At 47.5% G+C, this 20207-nt stretch overlaps 1 protein-coding gene across 4 annotated transcripts in view; it reads left to right on the forward strand.

The window, feature by feature from the left end:
- The window catches only part of PARP11 (poly(ADP-ribose) polymerase family member 11), a 72619-nt gene extending 64079 nt beyond the window's left edge, over positions 1-8540 (forward strand). For all 4 annotated transcript variants that reach the window (XM_075552198.1, XM_075552200.1, XM_075552197.1 and 1 more), the window contains 2 exons: positions 3888-4039; positions 5456-8540. In XM_075552198.1, coding sequence (XP_075408313.1) covers positions 3888-4039; positions 5456-5772 — 469 coding nt within the window. In that variant the 3' untranslated portion in view covers positions 5773-8540. The remainder of the gene's footprint in view (positions 1-3887; positions 4040-5455) is intronic.
- Positions 8541-20207: the final 11667 nt, after the last annotated feature.

Consider the following 20207-nt stretch of genomic DNA (forward strand, 5'->3'; position numbering starts at 1 on the left):
GGGGAGGAGATGAGCCAGTCAGGGTGCAGAGTAGCAACGATGAAACATTTAACTTTACTTCTTAAATGCTTCCTACCCCCACTTTCATCCCAATTCTACATTACAAATCTGTCTAGACTAGAGGATGTACACTGGTACAGATAGAAACTGGAAACACAGAGAACCCAGGACAGATGACTCCTTCAGGGCCAGTGCTAAGAGTGGCGATGCCTGGAGGGTGGAGGGAAGGTGGGGTAAAAAGGGGGAATCAATTACAAGGATCTACACATAACCTCCCTGGGGGATGGACAACAGAAAATTGGGTGAAGGGAGACATCGGATAGTGTAAGATGACAAAATAATAATTTATAAATTATCAAGGGTTCGTGAGGGAGGGGGAAAATGAGGAGCTGATATTAAGGGCTCAAGCAGAAGGCAAATGTTTTGAGAATGACAACAAATGTACAAATGTGCTTGATACAATGTATGTGTGGATTGTGATAAGAATTGCATGAGCCCCCAATAAAATGATTTTTTAAAATTATGTATGTGTATTACATCTACTTAGGAAAAAAAAACCCAGCATGGATTTGCCAGTGTCAAACTAATCAACGGTATTATCATAAACAAATGAGGCCTTCCAACAGTAGAACTTGATTTTTGCAAGGTGGATGAGAACTTCTCCATAATGGAAATAAGATGCAGAGAAATATGTATCAGATTGACCGTGCAAAGAAAAAAAGTGACTAGCAGTTGAAAGTGTCTTCAAAGGGCAACTCGGATGGCGCGGGTGCTTTATTCGTGGGCCTTTCAGCACGTTTCTCATTGATCTAGCATTTTTATCAGCGTCTTGGTCGCCAACACCGATGGCTCGCTTATCACATTGCTGAAGAGTCAGAGTTACAAGGGGCAGCTTATGTGTGGTGTGAATAAGCCAGGATTCTGAAAGACCTTGAAAGGTTACAACAGTGGGCCGAAACAAAAAGATGACCTCTCTTTCCAAAGCTTTTTTTCATTCCCTAGTTACAAAAGTAACAAATGTGCAATGTTTAAAAAAAATCAGGCTGTACATAAAATTCTGATAAAGTTGGCATAATTGTTCTCAGAGAAAACAAGCTGTTTTTTTCTCCCTAAAGTTTATATTATTTGTTTAATACCCATCCTCCTGATGCCAGGCCTCACGGACTGAACAGACTGTCCCCCATGAACCAAAGCTTGTCTGCGTTAGACTTTGATACCTGGTGCCAGTGGCCTTGGAGAAAGAGAGTCACCTGGACTTCTGGCATCCTCTGACTGAGGTTTCCTTTCTGCACAGATTCACTAATCTGGACGTTGCCGTTGTAAACGTTGCCCATCTCAGACGTGGCTATTTTACTTTGTTATTTGTGTTTTTTGAGTTACTCTGTTGAGTTGAAGCTTACCTGAAATACATCTACCGCCTGAGGTGTAGGAACGTACCAAGCCGGGTTTGACTGGTGGTAGTGTGATGAGGGGGGCCGGGGAGCTTTCGCTGACTGCCGCTCCTGTAAACCAGTAGTCTCCCTGTCCCTGCTAGAGAGAGGAATGTGCTGGTGCCCAGGGAGCCAGCGGTGCCTGAGGATTTCCACGCTCCGTGTCCTGCCAACACTGGTAGACTAGAAATGGTTCCTTCCGATTCTTGTCCACTCCCCACCGTCTGGAACGGAGCGCAGCCTGGGCGCTGGGCTGCGTGAACAGTGGTTGTGAGGAGGGGATGTACAGGAAGCCTTGAAAAGGAAGCCTGGAAGGGGCACATCGTTATTTTTGGATACTTGGATAGGTTTGTTACGTGTAAGAGTGACTTGAATTGTCCTGTTTTCACAGAACAATTAGGCCAATCAGTGGAAGCAACAGGAAGGCAGATTTTGGTTCCGTTTTGGCATGGATATATTTTGAAAAATGACAGCGATTGCAAAGTAGCTTGTAGTGTCTTACAAAGCATGGGGGGGGGCATGAGGGGAACAGATTGAGAGGCAGCTGTTAGATCTATCAGAGATGTCATAGAGGAAGGAAGTTCTTTTTAATTTTTAAAAATAGATTTTTTTAAAATATGAAAACGCAGTGAGGAGTTTACAGACACCCATGTGTTTACAATCCAGTTGCCCATTGTGGTCATTTGTGACATTTTCTTTATTGTTACGACTTCTTTGTTGTTGAAGATCCAAAGCGATCCACACAGAGGTGAAGGCCTTGCCCATCCCCCGTCTGCTCGCCTCCCTTCCTCCTAAAGTTGTCCGTGTGCTGTGTTTTCTTGTAGTTGGTCTGTTTCTTTGCAACCGTGTCACCGACATACATTGCACGAGTCATCCGTCTCAGTAGTTCACTGCATTCAGTCACCACAGTCCATTGTTTTCATGGGTTTTTCCATTATTTGTGTATGTGTAGCTTATAGCATTGTACTGTACTGTTTTCAGTTATACATTTTCCCGAGAACTCCCTTTTTGCAGTCAGCATTATTTCCAGGTGGATCTTTTTTAATACATGGAGATCCAGTCCACGATTTTTTACTTTCGTCCGAGGGGGCTTCACAATGGAAGGAAAAGAGAATGGAGTTTTACTACGGACTTTCTGAAGTTCGTAGTAAAGGGGTTAGGAGTTGGCATCACCTCGATGGCAATGAGTTTGTTTTTGTTTTTTTAATATATAAACATATATTTCTGTATTCCTTAATGAAAGACTTTTAGGCTCTGTGTTAATCCGGGTAGACTCGAGAAACAAATCCATAGACACTCATATGTGAATAAGAAAATGGTTTAGATACAAGAGCAATTGAAAATTAAGAATATTGAGAAAATATCTCAGCCCAGTCCAGATCAAGTTCCTAAATCTGCTGTTTGTCCCCGTGTCTGATACCAATCTATAAATTCCTCTTCAGATTCACAAAACACATGCAATGATGCCGAATGCAGGAAGATCACAGGCCTGTGGGTGCAAAGTCTGTGGATCCAGTGGCGGTAGAAGCATCTCAGCAGTGGCAGGGGCCTCTATGTGGCTCCTCCAGCTCCCAGGGCATGGTATCTATCAGTGTACTGCCATGTGCCTTGTCAGTAGAGCGACTCTCGGGGAGTGAGTCTTGTCAGTAGAGAATCTCCAAGGGAGTGAGCAGAGAGAGAGCCTCTCCGGTCTCCAAGGAGGAAATAGAGGAATTCCCAGAATTCTTAGGAGAAGGCCATGCCCACACAGAGACCTTCTTGGCTATTGTCTGATTGACAGACTAGACTCCACCCCTGCACTCTTAATCCTCTCAAGTCCCAAATTGACACCAGATTATGTAATGATCACAGGCTCTTTTTAGGCCTATCTTGCTGTTGCAAGAAAGCGCATCCTTCTTTGAGTTTCCTTGTACCTGTTCAAAGAGACTTGTATTTGGGAAATGAATTGAGCTCGATGACCTAATTAATGGCTCCTCCAGCCCTAAGAGTCAAACTTCAATTCAACCAGTGTTTGTTTTCTGGTCTCGGGGGTAAGGAGAATCAGACATGGTCCCTGCTCAAAGGGACTCACTGTCTGACTCTGGCCATATTCTGACATTGATTTCAGTTTCGTTGGGGGGATGTGTATCACCATAGCTGGTGTGGGAAATCTGCCACCGTCGCCTCATGTGGGGCAGAGTAGAGAGCTGCTATAGCTTTCACATGTGATTTTCAACCTGAAGTTTCCCCATTCAGTTGTAGCTGTTGCTGAGCTAATGCGTGTGTCTTGAGAGAAGCGTTGGAAAGCACGGTGGTTGAGTCCCAGGCCTGCACTGTCCACTAAGATGTGTTTTATGAAAAGTGGTTCCCCTTTCACCCTTCCTATCGAACTTTGCTTCTTCTAAGAATTCACAAGTGCCACTTATGATGTATTTCTGTGTGTGTTTTCATGTGTGTGCGTGTTTATTGTGTCCTTAGGAAAAAGGCGCAGCTCAAGAAAAAAAGGGGTCTACCTCAGATTAATGAGCAGATGCTGTTTCACGGCACCAGCAGCGAGTTTGTGGAAGCCATCTGCATTCATAACTTTGACTGGAGAATAAATGGCATACACGGTGCTCTCTTTGGAAAAGGTACCTATCGGCATTGGAGGTCCAATGTGAGTTCCGGAAGAGATTCTCCGTCTCTAGGGCTCATGGGTTGTTTTGGAACTCAGGATTTGATAGTCCTTAAGTTAGACATTACCACACTAGACCCTCTCAGAGGTTGTAGATCACAGAAAAGTCACTTCCTGCATACGCAAGATGGAAGTAAGACTTTTATATTTCCAGTCGATTAAGTGGTGCCCCCAGCCCCAGCCATCCAGATGTGACGTCATGTCTGTGCTAGCTGTGTCTCATTATATTTTATTCAGTGGCCTTTCCCTGCCCACCCACTAAACTGACTTACGGCCGATGGAGAAGGAGGGGACACACAAATTAATCACAGCATGCACAGGGATAAGTGATAGACTTTAAAGTTTCATTATCTTTGCAGAACATGATAGATTAAGAATAATGAGCCCATTACGTAATAAGGAACAATAGGGATAAGCCTCACCTTGTCACTAACCACTGTGAAATTCCCAAGTTCTCCATGTTACAACCAGTCCTCAAGCAGACGGAAGAAAGGGGTGAAGGGAAAAGGTATGGCAGAGACCTGTATCGTTCCAGGCCCCATGTTGTACCTTACAGACAGCAAGCTACCTGGCTTCCATCTAAGATCAGAATGTGCTGTGTTCTACAATAGCTGATTTCAGTAACTGTTGAAAAGACCCTCCCACCTTACGTATTTAACCAGGAGCACCCGAAACGCGCGACATCAGCCCCATTGGCGTTGGGCCGAATCTTCTCTGGATGGTGGCTCAGAGTCCGCAGCCTGGTTGAGTTCCTACTCAAGTGTAGGCAGAGAGCAGTGGCATAGTTCTCTTGGGATACTCTCCTGGGAATAACACTGCGCTCACTCTCTTGCCCTGGAGGTGGCGTTCTGTTGTTCCCAGAAATATTATTTGTTACCCTGTATTACAGAAATACAGTTTGTAGGGTTTATATATTCTCTCTTGACTAGTAGTTTTCAAACTGTGTCCCCCAGAGCCTTACTGGGCACAGGAAGTGGAAAGTGAGGAGGGGGGCAGAATTAGAAATGGGAAGGATGACCAAGCTGTTCTCGCACGCTCAGCCACTGAAACCGTGTTTTTATCTGTTTCACTTACCGGGTTTCCTTTTTTTATGACTTCTTTCGTAAACAGTTCTGTTAACCGCATTCGGAGGCTGGGGGAATGCTCCCTCCCACCAGTGGCTCCGCGTGGCAGGCTGCCCCACAGCTGTCCTCAGCAGATGGATTTCTCTCCCTTTCTTAACGATCTACACATGAGGGGATTGTCATCTCTGTTGGCTACACAGTTCCATGTGTCTATTCCCGCGATGACTGCAGTGCCTTTTTGCTGTGTTTACTGCCTTCTGAGGACTAATCTTGGCTCTGTTTTTGGCTTTTCTTTTGTTTTGTTTAAGGCACCTACTTCGCTAGAGACGCTGCTTACTCCAGTCGCTTCTGCAAAGACGACCTAAAGCCTGGGAACACCTTCCAAATTCACGGGGTCAGCTTGCAGCAGCGGCATCTCTTTAGAACATACAAATCTATGTTTCTCGCCCGAGTGCTAATTGGAGATTACATAAACGGAGACTCCAAATACATGCGACCTCCTTCCAAAGACGGGAGCTATGTGAATTTGTATGACAGCTGCGTGGATGATACCTGGAATCCAAAGATCTTTGTGGTCTTTGATGCCAACCAGATCTATCCCGAATACTTAATAGACTTTCACTGAGTCCGCTCCCGAAGCCCCGTGGTCAAGGAAGGTTTAGCCTTCTTGCAGGAAGATTCGCTCCCCGATCATCTAGCTACTGAAGGTTAACGATCTGACACTTTTGGAACAGATATGAAAAGCAAACGAGTGGCCTCCTTATAAAAAGAGACACTGGCGTTAAGGTTGGCTATTTTGTTGGTGGTGTGTTTTTGTCTGATACGCATCGTCCTGTTTAAAAAAAAATGACACCGTTGCCATTTTAACACACCAGGGTGAAAGATACCATTGGACCTTGGGTAAGCTGTGTCTCAAATACCCTGGGCACACAGTTTTTCAAATTGGTGTGCGTGCTTTGTGTCCACACAGACTACTCATTCATATCTGTGTTCCCCAAAAGAGTTAAAATGTTGGCGCCCCTGTGTCCCCGTAGAGGAATTCATCTGTTGTAAGTTGAATTCTGGGCTTCTTATCCTCCAGTTAGCGTGTTGCTTTGTTGGTCTTCTGAAGGGAGCAGGAGAGATTCCAAGCTCCGACCAGGCGGAGTACTTTTGAGGAACCAGAAACAAGAAAACGGTGTGCGGTGCCGCCACACAAGCCGGAAGAAGGAAGCCCAGGTTGAGGGCCCTGCTTCCAGTTGCCTTAGGAGAGCAAGCTGCAGCCTCTGCTTCGCTCCCAGCATTCTCTTGTGTTCCCAACACCCGAGTTGACAATCTCCACAAACTGTCACCAGCCTACAGGTCCTCCACCAAAGGCAGGGTCGTGTGCGTTCCACGCCAGACACAAGGGGTCGATTGCATCTTCAAAGTGAAGCTTTTATTTATTACTGAAAATATTTATTTTGTTTTTGTTTAGGGGCCCCTAACATTGATTTCCAAAATCCACGTTCCTAAGTTATAGCTCGCGTTATGAATGGCTGCAGAAAGCTTAGAGTGAGAAACCTGAAGGAACCATTGAGTAGCAGTGGACAATCTACTAACTTTCCTGCAGTGAAACGCCGTTCAGCATAGCGCTGACCGGAACCTGGGGCAGCTGCCCGCTCCGTCTCACTGTGCTAGCAGAGGAAAGAAAGCAGCTGTGTCACACCAGCATCTCTGAGACAGCCACTTGGAAGGAGGGTTCAATGGGAGTTCAAATATGAGGGATTTGATGAGGGATTGGCCGGATGACGGTGAAGGGTCTTTCCACGGTTGATTTGCCGTGATTCCACATGAAAATGAGAGTACTTAGACCATGCCTTTCCTAGGAAACCTATTTCTAATTCGCTCCATCATGGAATTCTTTCTCCATTATTCTTGCCCAGGCTGGTGGCGATTGAGTGAACGTCATCTGGCTTCCCTAGAAAAGCCCAATTGGGGTCTGTTGTTCTCGCGGAAATGGGCCAGCTCTGTAGTGTGAATCAAGAAGGCAAGCAGAGAGATGGAGAGTTAGGGCACGAGATCTGGGAGGCTGTTCTCCAAGGTCACATGTCCCCAGCATTTCATTGTCGGTAGGCTACCTGTCACCGACACAGGGAATTGCATGGACAGAACTGTGAAGCAAAGAGGTGGCCACCATTGGCACGAGTCAGGTGCGTAGCCTGACAGCCTGCTTAGATCAAGTGTGGCAATGTTGAGAACAGGGGTTCTCCACCTTCTGAACGCCGTGACCCTTTCATACCGTTCCTCATGTGGTGGTGACCCCCCAACCATATAAAAGTATTTTCGTTGCTACTTCATCACTCATTTTGCTACTGTTAGGAATCAGGTGACCCCTGTGAAAGGGTCCTTCGACTGCCAAAAGGGTCACAACCCACAGGGTGAGAACCACTGGTTTAGAAAGAACATGTCTTTCGAAAGAATGTTTACAAAGAAAGTTCACCAATTCTCCCCCAAAAACATCTGGAGGAAGTATCAGCAAGCTACCTTGAGAGGAGTTAGCACACAGCCCTGCCCAAGACATATCCACACACAGTGTTAGAAATACCAGGAATTCAGATTTTGGGGAAAAAAAGGGGGGGAGGGTTCTGTCTTGTTATTTGCATTCCAAAACAAGCTCAGTGAGTCTCCATCACTCCCTCTGAATGTCTTAAGCACCTCCCCCTCACCCCACATCCTATGCCACCCCACCCCCTACCCATTTAACAGGAATACTTCCCCCATGGCTTAAATGGGATAAGGCTGTGGTATTTTCGGTTATTCTTATTCCAAACATCTTATCTCCAGAGGGCTAAGAGCCCAGAGTCCAGTGTTGCAAGGCCACCTGTGGGAACTGCGCACTGAACTCTGACTGTCATGCGGTAAACATCTTTGGTAGAGTGTGTGCAGTCGTCCGCGTCCAGGAGTGTACTGTGTCCTTTTGCCTGAAAGTGTACTGCCAACTCCCCTGTTATTAAAAGGAAAACCCAAACTGACTCGGATACGTTCTTTACAGTGGGGTAGTGTCGTACCAATTGATGTTGAAACCCTTTCCCTGGATCTTGTTTCAGTCGATTGAGTTGAAGATCATTATCACTAGTGTACCACACGGGACCCAGCCATTGCAATCTTTTCTTCGTGTCTGCTCCAGTGTGGATGGGAGGTGTGACGAGGCGTCATCGCTGCTGAGCGGAGAAGTGCTTTTAGAAATCGGGCATTGTAGCGCCCCAGCCCCAGTGGCTTGTATGTTTCCATCCACTCTGGTGGCATCCACCTTAGGGTTAAAAACAGCCTCATAACACAGTGTGGGTGTGATAGCAGGGCAACCTTTCTATTTCCAGATGGTTGATGTTGATGAAGATAAAGGGATTTGGAGGCATCTTTTTGATCTAAGAACATGCCGTTCTTACTTGTGATTAAAGCATTCCCGAGCAAGCCCTGGTGGTCTGTGTGTGAGATGTTTCTGTTTCTCTGATTTCTGGGTCCCATCGCCTCCCTGCAGGATGGAAACCTGGGCTACAGGCTCCCAGAGTGGACATCTCCAGGAACGTGTTGCCTATGGCTCGTGTGCAACCCCCTTCCGGATGGGCAGGGGAGGTGGGGAGTCTCTTGTTCTTAGTTTGAATCCTTGTGAGCAACAGCTAAGTAAACAACCCTTGGAAAAAGTTAATCACTCTGAGCTATGGAAAGCTGCAAAAGAGATGCAGGGCCAGCGCCTCCTGAGCCTCTTCTTGTCGCTCCCTGGTTTGGAAGACCAATTCCCTGGGAGGGGAGCTGCCTCACCCACGGAGCCTGCTTCCTGCAGCCCACCCGTTGTCCCCCACGCGGGCACAGCAACATCGTTCACTCCTAGGGACGGCGGCCGAACATTTCGCTTTAGGCTTCTATGGGCTAAAAGGACATCCTAATTTCCAAGCTGAGAAAAACGAGGAACAGAATGACGGATGCTTACCCGTGAGAAAGGGGCAGAAATGAATTGTTTTCACCTGCTAAAATCATGTCCGCAGCCTGCCTAAAGGTTGGGCGGATGTCTAGGCCTGCTTGTCGTGAGGTCCCCAGCAGTGGGTTTCCACTCAGCAGCAAGTTCCGCTCACAGCAGAATGAAACCCCGCCGGCCTGGCACCAGCTTCCCCGGCGTGTTAGCTTGCAGACTTCATGGAGAAGGAAATGTCCATCCAGTTGAACTGATGGGATACACACGTGACATCTTTACAGAATGTGTTTCTGGGCCACTCCCCGTTGGAGGTCACCTCCCAGGTGGCCCAGAGCCCACCTGAAACTAGAAACAGGCTCACCATGGGCGGTGCGGTGACTTAGACCTCAGCTGCACCGCTCCTGGCGGAAAGAGGTTTTGTTTATTTCTAAATACTGTATTTTCTTTGGCTTAAAATAGAAGCAATTATGTATTCCATACTTGTAAACAAGAACGCTCAAAGATGATGAAAACCCAGCAGGAAGAAGGGAGGGAAAAAAAACTCGCAATGATTTTTGATGAAACACCTGAACAAGGTGATTTTACTGATTTGGCCCACTCTTCTCTGCAGCACGGGAAGGACGAGGTTTACTGAGACCAGCTGCCCTGCCTTGCTTTCTGCCTCGACAGTGTTTATGTTGTTGCTTGGGGGCAGCCCAGCTGGAAGAGTAGACATTCCAGAGGACCACGAATTAACCAGTTATTTGGAAGCTGCCTGGCTAGTGTGAGCCATGCATACAAGGAGAATCTCGCCCTAAATGTTGAGTTCAAAGGTCAACGAGTCACCCTTTACGACAGGCATTTACCTCTGTGTTCAAAGACTCTTAGGACAACAGAAGGTAGGACTGGAGGTCCTGTGGTCAGCCCTGCCCTCCACCCTCCGTTCCCATGCTTGAACCATCCCCCAGGTAAAAAGATATCTTGGTTACTGGAATTCCCAGAGAACAGCAAATGCCTTGCTGTGTCTAAGTCTACTGCCAGGCTGTCTGATGCATTTCTCAGCTTTGGTTGTTCGGCTTCCATTCTCCGGTACTTCAAGCCACAGGCCTAGCATCTATTTGAACTGTGGACCCCGCCCAACTGGATTGAAGCCTTGTGCATTATTCTGACTCCTTTTTCAATAACTTCTCATGAGACTGGGACTTGCTTATGCCCAAGACAGTGGTGGTGGCTGCAGCCTTTTGCTTTGCTGCCCCATTAGGTTCTATAGGAGGCTGATTCCCATGCTGTGGCTTGTGCTAGGTTCAGGACTATAAACCAGCTCAGGACCATCACAAATCAGAAATTAGTTCAGGTCCCTTTTGTGATGTTAATGGTAAATCCTGAGCTTCCTGTGTTTTTCTGTTCCTTTCTTAAAACAAAAACCACCTTTCCCTAAAAGGTTCATTATGGCTTCAGGGTCTGCAGAGAACGTGAAGCTGCAGGCAGTATAGGCCCATGTTTGATGAACGCTCTCTGGAGAATCTGCGTCCATTTCCTCCTCTTTCTTCCTTTAAGCAGAAGATCAAGCACCAACCTGGGAGCTAGCTAGTGTGCCTTTGATTTCTGGCTTTGCTGTTTGAACCTGTGTGACCTTGCACAACTCACCAGAGGTTTGCATATCAGAAAGTGAAGTTTGTGAAGCACTGAACTGACTGACCCCTGTGAGAAGAAAAGAGAGAGGCTGCTGGAGTTCTCTAAGCAACTTCTGACCTGATTGAGGATTTCTCAAGGTCGGATGGGGTGGGAGATGGGGGAGGCAGGAGGGGTGTAAGAGGATCACAGAGCTCATGTGAAAGAAGAAAGAAGGTGGGGCTTGCAGGAGAAAGGGGAAGCAGCAGGTCTTCAACCTTGGGAACCGAAGGGAAGCAGGTGGGCAGTAGGGGCGTACAGGGAGAGAAGCGGTGGGGCGGGGGGGGGGGGGTGCTATGTAGATTGATATGAAACTTAAAAATAAGGTGCTTTTGGGTAGAAGGTGCTTTTGTTCCTGCCTCTGCTAATGCCTTGCTGCCTTTCCGCCAAGCACCCACTCTCAATCCTCCCTACAAACCCGGTCTCTGAAGCAGGTGCTCCCAGGCAAATGGGCAGCTTGACAGCTCTTCACTCAGCTGTCTGACCTCGAAGAGGGTGCTTCTCTGTTGTTTCCTCTTCTGCCAAGTGGGGATAATTACCTGCTAGGACTGTTGGGGGAATTGGGTGGCTGTGGGGAGTCTAGGCTCCTGCTGGCCACATGCACTAGAGAGGTCAGCCATGATGTTAGGTAGCTACAGACAGCGGGCTGTCCCTCCCATGGGGAAGTTCGGAAGGAATCAGGCAAACATTAAACCTATGTCCTATGAGGGCCCCTTCGCTGGGTATACTCCAATTCAAACCCCCAGCCAGGTGGGGAGTACACCTTGCCGGCCCAAACTAGGCCCAGGTGGGCTTAATTCAGTGAATGGGGTTGACCAATAACTTCTACCATGCCTCTCCAGCCAGAGGTTTGAAATACCCTGGCAAGGGGAAAGCCATACTCTCTTTATCCTGCTCCTGGTCAGAGGCAGGTGGAGGTAGGAGGCGCGCACAAGGGTTTTCTGGGCGGGCCCTTCAGTGCCCACTCTGGGCCTGCTTGGGACCCACATGGGCCCGCTCTGGGCCTATTGGGGGTGCGCTCTCTCGAGCGCTCTCTCTCTCTCTCTCCCTCCCTCCCTCCTTCCCCCCTCCCCCTCTCCCTTCTCCCACTCCCTCCCCACTTATTCTCCCCACCAGCACCTGCTTGTACCACCCCGTGGTCTCTGGCCCAAGATCAGGTGCGCAGTCCCATGAGGTTACCCTTGTGCAGTTGTGAACCCCAGTGTGACTTCCACGTGGCTTGGCATGTTTCCCTGAAATAGTGTGTACTCTTTCGAGACTGTAAGTCCGGAAACTCCTCCTGTCCATAACAACCCACGGACTTCGGCGTGAATTCTTTATGTGAAGCCAGAGCCGCCGAGGTGTGACCCACTCGAGACCTCACAGCGAGGTGAACAGACACACGCCCACCCACGTCCAGCGCAGCACCGTTCACATGAGCGAGAGGGTGGAAACATGCCTTTTGACAGAAGGGCAGCGAAATAAACTGGTCCATTCACATTAGAATACTATGCCTCCAGGTGACGCCATGAAGCCCTCACGGCATGGACGGATGGTGCTGGAGAGAGAAATTCGTCGATCCAAAGGACACGTGGGATAGGAGACTGCCGTGATCCTGGGAAAACATACTTTACAGCCCAGATAAAGACATTAGACCACAGGAAACAGACTCTGGGAACTGCTGGTGGGGGAGGGGGAGGGGGAGGCAAAGGAGGGCAGCAAAAACAGCAAGCTAGGCTGGCGATGGGTGTTAACTGGAGTGACCTGGAAGGGCGCAAGCAGTCCCGAAGAGGGAGCTGAGAAATCAAGGAGTGGGTGAAAGGTAAACTGTATGGGGGGGGGGGGGTCGGTTGATGAGTAATGTGAACTCTTGCCTATAGTGTCGATTATCTGAGATTTAAACCCCTACCTAATTCACAATAACAATTTGAAAACGGCAGGCAGGTGTGGAGGGGGAACAGCCCTGTAGGAAATAGGGTCTCCCTGTAGGTTGGATGTCAGCTGAGACTGGTCTGAGATTGGCTGTCTCTCGGGATCTCGGGGAGTGTCTGGGATTCTGCGGGTGGCACATTGACCTTAGTTTTTGTCTATGCGTAGTCAAAATTATGAGCAAGGCCTTGTTTCGTCTGACTTTGCCGGGGCCTCGGAACAACAGGGCCTGAGGCTGGTGCTCTGTGAGGTTGCTGATGCTCAGAAGAATAACAAAACATAATCCTTAGGTCCAGGGCAGATTGTAAACAGCGAGGACTGCTCTTCCCCCGCTCCACTTTGCTCTACTTGTTAAATAACTTTTATCTGTGTTTATTCGTACCCTCCTGGGAAATTATTGATAAGTCACTTTATTCCTTCAACAAAACTCAGAGTTTCTTTCTGTTGCAGATCAGGCATCTTGTAGAGCCCCTGATCCTGGGTCTCCCAGCAGCTCCTCCCTGACAAGAGATCGGAACACTGCAAGCACCAGCTAGCTGTCTTGCTGGTTTAAATGCCCCCTCCACCTTCCCCACTAAGAATCACGCTAAGCCTGTGCCTGGAGACTCCCAGAAAGGGAACCTTCTGCCTATTGCCTGTTAGAAACTGAGTTCTTATTCTCCACTGGAATCTCCCTCCCTGTATCTTCCACCACATGGTCCTCTTCCCACCCTTGAAGGACACAGAGCAGGCTCCCTGCATTGTTCCCGTAGAACCCTGCACATAGCCAGGGAGGGTCAACGTGAACTCTGGGATCTCATGCTTCGGGGCTAGGCTGACTACTCTGAAATGATTCCTCCAAAGATACTTGATTTCAGCAAGTCATTTCATGTTGATTCCATTTTCTGCATGGCTTTGCTATGTAGGTCTGTTGTTTGCTTACAAGACAGACTGCCACATGCAGGCTTTCCCTCACGAGAGCGAGAGCGGGCATCAGCAAGTAGGTGTGATTGAGGCGGAGAGCTATCAGCACTAGATGGCAGCATCCTACTTCCAAACGCTCTCAGTAAAATCCCTGGGAACCAAGTTCCTCTCTCTGAATTGGAGAGAGAGGCGTGAAAGAAGGTCTATAAAGGAGTCTGTCCCCTGGGCGGGACAGTCCCTGGCCAAATCCACTAGGAAAGGGATTAACCCCACTTAAAGTGATTGGTAAGAAAAGCCAGCCTGCCCCCAATGTCAGGCATCCTTGGCGGTACAAAGAGGTAACACATGCCACGAACCTAAAGGCATGGCTCAAGTTCAGACAGCTGCCTCAGAAGGAAGGCCTGGCCATCTGTAAAACGAATCAGCTACTGAAAATCTTAGGGATCACAGGTCTACCAGGCCACACATGGGGGTTACTCACTCTCAGTTGAAGTCATTTATTGGCAACTATTTTCCCCCCAGTAGTTATCTGTTGGAGAGAGAGAGAGAGAGAGAGAGATGAGTCTATCTGCCCCCATAGGGTTTACAGCCCCAGAAACCCCATTTAGGGTCACTATGAGTCAGGGGCATAGTGGGTTATGACTTGGACTATTCATCACAAGGTCAGTGGTTCAAAACCACCAGCTGCTCCTCAGGAGAAAGATGCAGCGTCCTGGTCCCATGAAGATTTCCAAACTCACTGCCATGCAGTCGACGCTGACTGTAAGTAACGCTTCATGGGAGTACAAAGCCCGGTCTTTCTCCCTCGGAGTGGCTGGTGGTTTTGAACTGTTGGCCTTAAGGAGCACAGCCCATCTTGTAACCACTTATGCTACCAGGCCTCCTCCACAAAGATTTACAGCCTGGGAACCCCCCAGGGGCAGTTCTATCCCATCCTCTAGGGCAGTGGTTCTCAGCCTTCCTAATGCCTCCACCCTTTAGTACAGTTCCTCATGTGGGAACCATAAAATTATTCTCGCTGCTACTTCATAACTAATTTTGCTACTGTTATGAATCAGGAGACCCCTAGGAAAGGGTCATCCGACCCCCAAAGGGGGCACAACCCTCAGGTTGAGAACCGCTGCGCTGGGGCTACTATGACTTAGAATCAGTTTGATGACAATGAGTCTGGGATTTGGGGTATGAGTCAGAATCCACTTGATGGCTGTTTTTAAGTTTGGCTTTGGGTTTACTCTGTTGTAATGTTTCAGGATTTTACTGTGAGGTACCAGCCCCCACACTCTAATGGGGCCAAGGGGCAGTTGTGTCATTGATGGGTAAACTTAAAGAGATATCAGACAAGATAAGGCATGCGAATGCTCACCTCCGGGATGGCCATGATCTCAGCAACCAGATCTCAGCCAAGAGCGTGAATATATTTCTAACCAAGGCTTATATAGATTTAGGGGGCATGGAAGTCCCCCTAATTACATCGTGACAGGAAGGGGCTGTCCAACAGGCATACATGCAACAGGAGGGGATGAGTCAGGGGTGTACACGCAATAGGAAGGGAGGCACTAGGAGTATACATGTTGACAAGATGGGCGGGCTCTAGATGCAAGATGGCAGCCTAAGCTTGGTCCTTCCTGAGTTGACTTGATGTTGTCTTAGGGCTCTCCTTCAGGGGAACAATCCACTGTCCTTATCAGTAGAGATTGGGCCTCACCTAGGGTGGGACAAACTACTGGGTCTGATTGCTCTAGATGGCGGAAACCCCTCACATCCTTGAGGTCAACCTTTAAGCTGCTGACCTCCAAGTATATAGTTATTGACCTTGTGTTAGCACACAGCACCTCAGGTTTGACATATATTATGGGGGGGGGGGCAACCTGGGAAATAACCTTTCTGTTTCCCACATTTTACCTGTTGAAAATCCTACCAAAAACCTCACCTATATATTATCATTTAATCTTATTCTCCTTTAGGTCAAAACAACCCTCCCCCCTTCCCCCCCACCCCACCCCCACCCAGCCAAACCAACTCCCTAATCCTCCAGCTCCTTTGGTGTGCCATGCTTCCGCCTGTCCACCTGGATGCACTTTACCGCATTCTCCAGTGTGGAACCCCCAAGCTGTGCAGTCTCCCTCGACACAGTTAAAAATACCCAGTGTCTTATCATATAGTTAACACTTCAGAACATGATATATGTATTGTGTGCTCCTTACAAAATGTGTGCAAAAATGATGAAACATAAACTTAGCTTAAAATTGGAACTTATCACACATCACTAGCACATTTTCAAAATTATTTATTTTCAGTTGCAAAGTTATACAGCAGAAACTCTACCCAATCAACAATTTCCACATGTACAACTCAGTGACCTGGATGATATTCTTCCCGGTGTACAACCATTCTCACCTCCTTTTCCTGATTTGTCCCTCCCTTATTAGTGTAAACTAAAAACAAACAAACAAATTCACTGTCAGCAAGTCAGCACTGACTCGCTGACTTGTAGTGACTCTAGAGGGCAGGATAGAATTGCCCCTGTGGGTTTCTGAGACTAACTCTTTACAGGTATAGAAAGCCCTGTCTTTCCCCAGAGAAGTGGCTAGTGGTTTCAAACTGCTGACCTTAGGGATAGCAGCCCAACACATAACCACTAACAGGATCTGGTCTCCTAACATAAACCTACTGCCCCTACATTTCTTATCTACTCCTCTGTGGGAAACAAAGATTTCTCCCAAGTCGTCTTCCCCAAATATGTGTTAGACTTAGGACACTGCTTGCAATTGATGGTAAATGATTGTCAAGTTACCTCCCTAACTACTGTCTGGGACCACCACAGGTGGAGCCTGCTTCCTGTTGTAAAGGACAATGGGCTACTTCTCCCTAAAGGCTTGCGGCCATAGGTTTGGTCAAACCTGCTTGGTGATATCCAAAGTTAGGCTGCTTCCCTGAATCTAGGATCCGCCCATCTTGTCACATGTGTACCCCCATTACCTGCCCTTCCTATTATGTGTATACCCCTAGATCACCTGCCCTCACATTACTGTATTACCTATAGCACAACCCTTTCCTGTGACGTATGTCTTCACCTGTAATTAGGGGGCTTGTACGTCCCCAGAGAATATAAAAGCCTTGGTTAGCAATAAATCTCTCTCTCTCTCTCTCTCTCTCTCTCTCTCTCTCTCTCTCTCTCTCTCTCTCTCTCTCTCTCTCTACATGGACAGCCAAGTGAGGCTGAGGTAAGCAAGCTACTGTGAAATGTATCTGGTTCCATTATTTCAGTCTCTTCTATCTCTCATGTTCTCTATGACTGTACTATAATATTTATTTATTATCGCTGTACAATTGTGCCTACCAGACCTGTGTTACTTATTATCACTGTACAATTGCGCCTACCAGACCTGTGTTGATGTTAAGGTGTTGCATTGCTAAGGTTCATGTGATCCCATAGAGCTAGATCTTAAATGAGCACCCTGTTCAATTAACCATTCTTCACTGGCTAAACTCTTAAAAACTTCAGAGAATATTTTTGGCTTAAGATTGAAAGATGATCTCTACAATAGTTTCAGGGGTTCCTTTAAACTCCATGGCTTAGAAATGTCTGGCGTGCATGAAAATTTAAAGTTTTGTTTTGCACTTGACCCCCTTTTGATCAGGATTCTGCTATAGACTGTTTGATCCAAATGTTCCATAATGTTAGCCAGACACCAAAGAGTCCTTCTGGACCCATGGCAAAGGAAGTAATTATTCATGGGGTGTGTTAGCCCAGGTAGACTAGAGAAACAAATTCATAGACACTCATATGTATATAAGAAAGAGCTGTATATACAAGAACAATTGAATATTGAGAAAACATCCCACCCCAGTCCAGATGAAGTCCATAAGTCCTATATTAGCTCATATGTCCAACACCAATCTATAAATTCCTCTTCAGACTCACGAAACGCATGCAATGATGCTGAATGCAGGAAGATCACAGGCCAGTGGGTGGAAAGACTTGTGGATCCAGTGATGATGGAAACATCTCAATGTTGGTATGGGTCTCCATGTGGCTCCTCCATCTCCAGGGCTCTAGCATAGCTCCATGTATCTTATCAGGAATACCAGGCAGTGAGAGTGTGTCCCGTCTCCCAGGAGCATTTATCTCTTTAGCACCTTCAAATGAGGTCATTAAGCAGTGATCTGATTGACAAACTAACCTCAACCTCTTCACTCTTGATAGTTTCAAATTGGCACTATGCAGTGAACTTGGAGACAGAACAGAAGCAGTAAATGTATTCGTAGGCCAGTTCGCTGATATGTCCCATGAAACAATGACTTTCCATGAGGTGCCTGCTTGTACACAAGCAGCCTCAGCAGCTACTCTTTTGAGCCATTGTTTGCTATCACAGGACTTCTGTTGATGCAACGTTTCCCAGGCGTGCAACTTACTCACGGCAGTGGTGTCAATAGGTTGTGCACCCTGATCCTTCATCAAAACAATCTTCCTGTCGCTGCACACCGCAAGTCAGGGCTGCATACGCATAATGCCCCCAACACACTTGCCATTTTCCTCCCCAACACACTTGCCATTTTCCTCCCCAACACACTTGCCATTTTCCTCCCCAACACACTTGCCATTTTCCTCCCCAACACACTTGCCATTTTCTTCCCACCCCTAGGAACTGCTGACAAATTTGGTCTCTGCATTTGCCTGCTTCTCTCTCTCTCTCTCTCTCTCTCTCTCTCTCTCTCTCTCTCTCTCTCTCATGATTGAATTCACACAGCATTTGCGCTTTGTGTCCTGCTGTAGTTCGCTCAGTGTAAGGTCTTCCAGCTTCGTCCGTATTGTAGCGAGATGTCAGTGTTCCTACTCCATAGCACCGTGTGCACGGTACCCTTTTTAATTATCCATGGATCTGTGGTTTCCACCGTTTGCTCTGGTGACTGACTAGTGCTGCCATGAATATTGGCATGTAAGTCTCAGTTTTAGTGTAAGCTTGCACGTCTTTTTGGTATGGATCTGGGGTGGATGGCTGTTTCATATCGTAGTTCTGTTTTTAGTTTTTGAGTTTTAAGTTTTCCGTAATGGTTGTACTATTCTGCATTCCCACCAACAAAGGATACCCCCAAACCCCAATCCAACTAGCTTTCATCAAGTCAATTCTCGGGTGCATAGCAATCCAATAGGACAGGGTAGAACTGCCCTGTGGGTTTCTGGGACAGTAACTCTTTAGGAGAGTAGAAAGCCTTGTCTTTCTCCCACAGAGTGTCTGGTGGTTTTGAACAGGTGACCTTGTAGTTAGCAGTCCAATGTGTAGCCACTACATGCCACAAGGGCTCAGATTTCCCCACATCCTGGCCAATGTTTGTTAATTTTTCTTCCTTCCTTCCTTCCTTCCATGCTAATAGGATGGGTGCTATGTCTCATTGTGGGTTTGATTTGCGTCTCTCTGGTGGCCCAGAGCTGAGCATATTTTCATGAATTTGGTGGCCATTTGAATGCACGTTTCCCCTCCAATGTGGACACCTTTTATTTCTTTTTCTTGTCTTGTTGCTCTAGCTAGGACCGCTAATATAATATTAAGGAGAATTAATGAGCGTGGTTACTCACTGGGGTGCTTGAACCACACAGTCAGCAGTTTATAATGACCAGCCTCTCTGAGCAAGAAAGACAGGACTTGGCTTTCTCTTCCTATAGAGTCACAGAGTCGGAAACTCGCGGGAGGCGATTCTGCATTGTATTACAGAATCTCCGTGAGTCAATATCGACTCGATGGCCATGAGGAGTTTAAAGTTCACCTGTCTCCTGCTTTTAGACAGGTCTATACCCTATGCATTCTCGACAGCCTTCACTACTGTGAGACAAGGCAGGCGTATGGCTAAAGATGAGGTGATTGAGCATGTCTGTTCCAGTCTGCGGGTTGTATGTTGAGACGATTTTGTGCATTTTCATCGTTAACATCTACAGTAGCAACAGTAGCATAGAATACTTTGCTCCAGCTCAGTTATCCTCTGCTGAAGTCAGTTGCTTGCCCTCACTGGGCTGTAGAGTTCTTCAGGACCAGGCTGTAAGTTACTCTACACTGTCCTTTTGGCGGCACCTCGCCCAAGGCCCCAGCATCCACACTTACATCTGTTGAATTTATGATGCACACCCCTAACTTGGAGTCCCAGCGTGGTAAACCGCTGCGTCCTGGGCTTTGCACATCTGTAAAATGAGGGGGTGGTCTATCTGCCTCTTCTAGCTCTTGGTTTCTAGAATACAGGGTTTCTGCTCCCCCTTTACTCTCTGAAACCTGTCCAAATGAAAATAAGACACATACTCTGCAAAGCAGTTTATGTTCCCAGTCCGTCCAGCTGGAGCCCAGACCTGGGCCATATACTGGCGGGGAGCGGAACTCTAGTCTGAAGCCCACGGCATTCAGTTAAAGGGCGAAGGTGCGGGGCTGAGGGGGGGTTTCAGTGCAACGAGAGTGGCATTAGAAAAAGCACATGTTCTTTCCCGAGGACCTCTGGTTGCTTGGAACATGCTACAAGTCACATGACACCACGGGGGCCATACATACAAAGTGTCACCACGCAGTGTGCGTCCTGCTGCCACACAGGTTAGATGACAGCCACAAGCCAGACAGGACCTCCGAGGTATCGATCCATTTTGAGGAAGCTCTCCCCCACCGATGAGGGTAAGTAAAACAGTCTTG

This window comes from Tenrec ecaudatus, chromosome 6 (genome assembly GCF_050624435.1).
Source record: "Tenrec ecaudatus isolate mTenEca1 chromosome 6, mTenEca1.hap1, whole genome shotgun sequence".
NCBI classification, from domain to species: domain Eukaryota; kingdom Metazoa; phylum Chordata; class Mammalia; order Afrosoricida; family Tenrecidae; genus Tenrec; species Tenrec ecaudatus.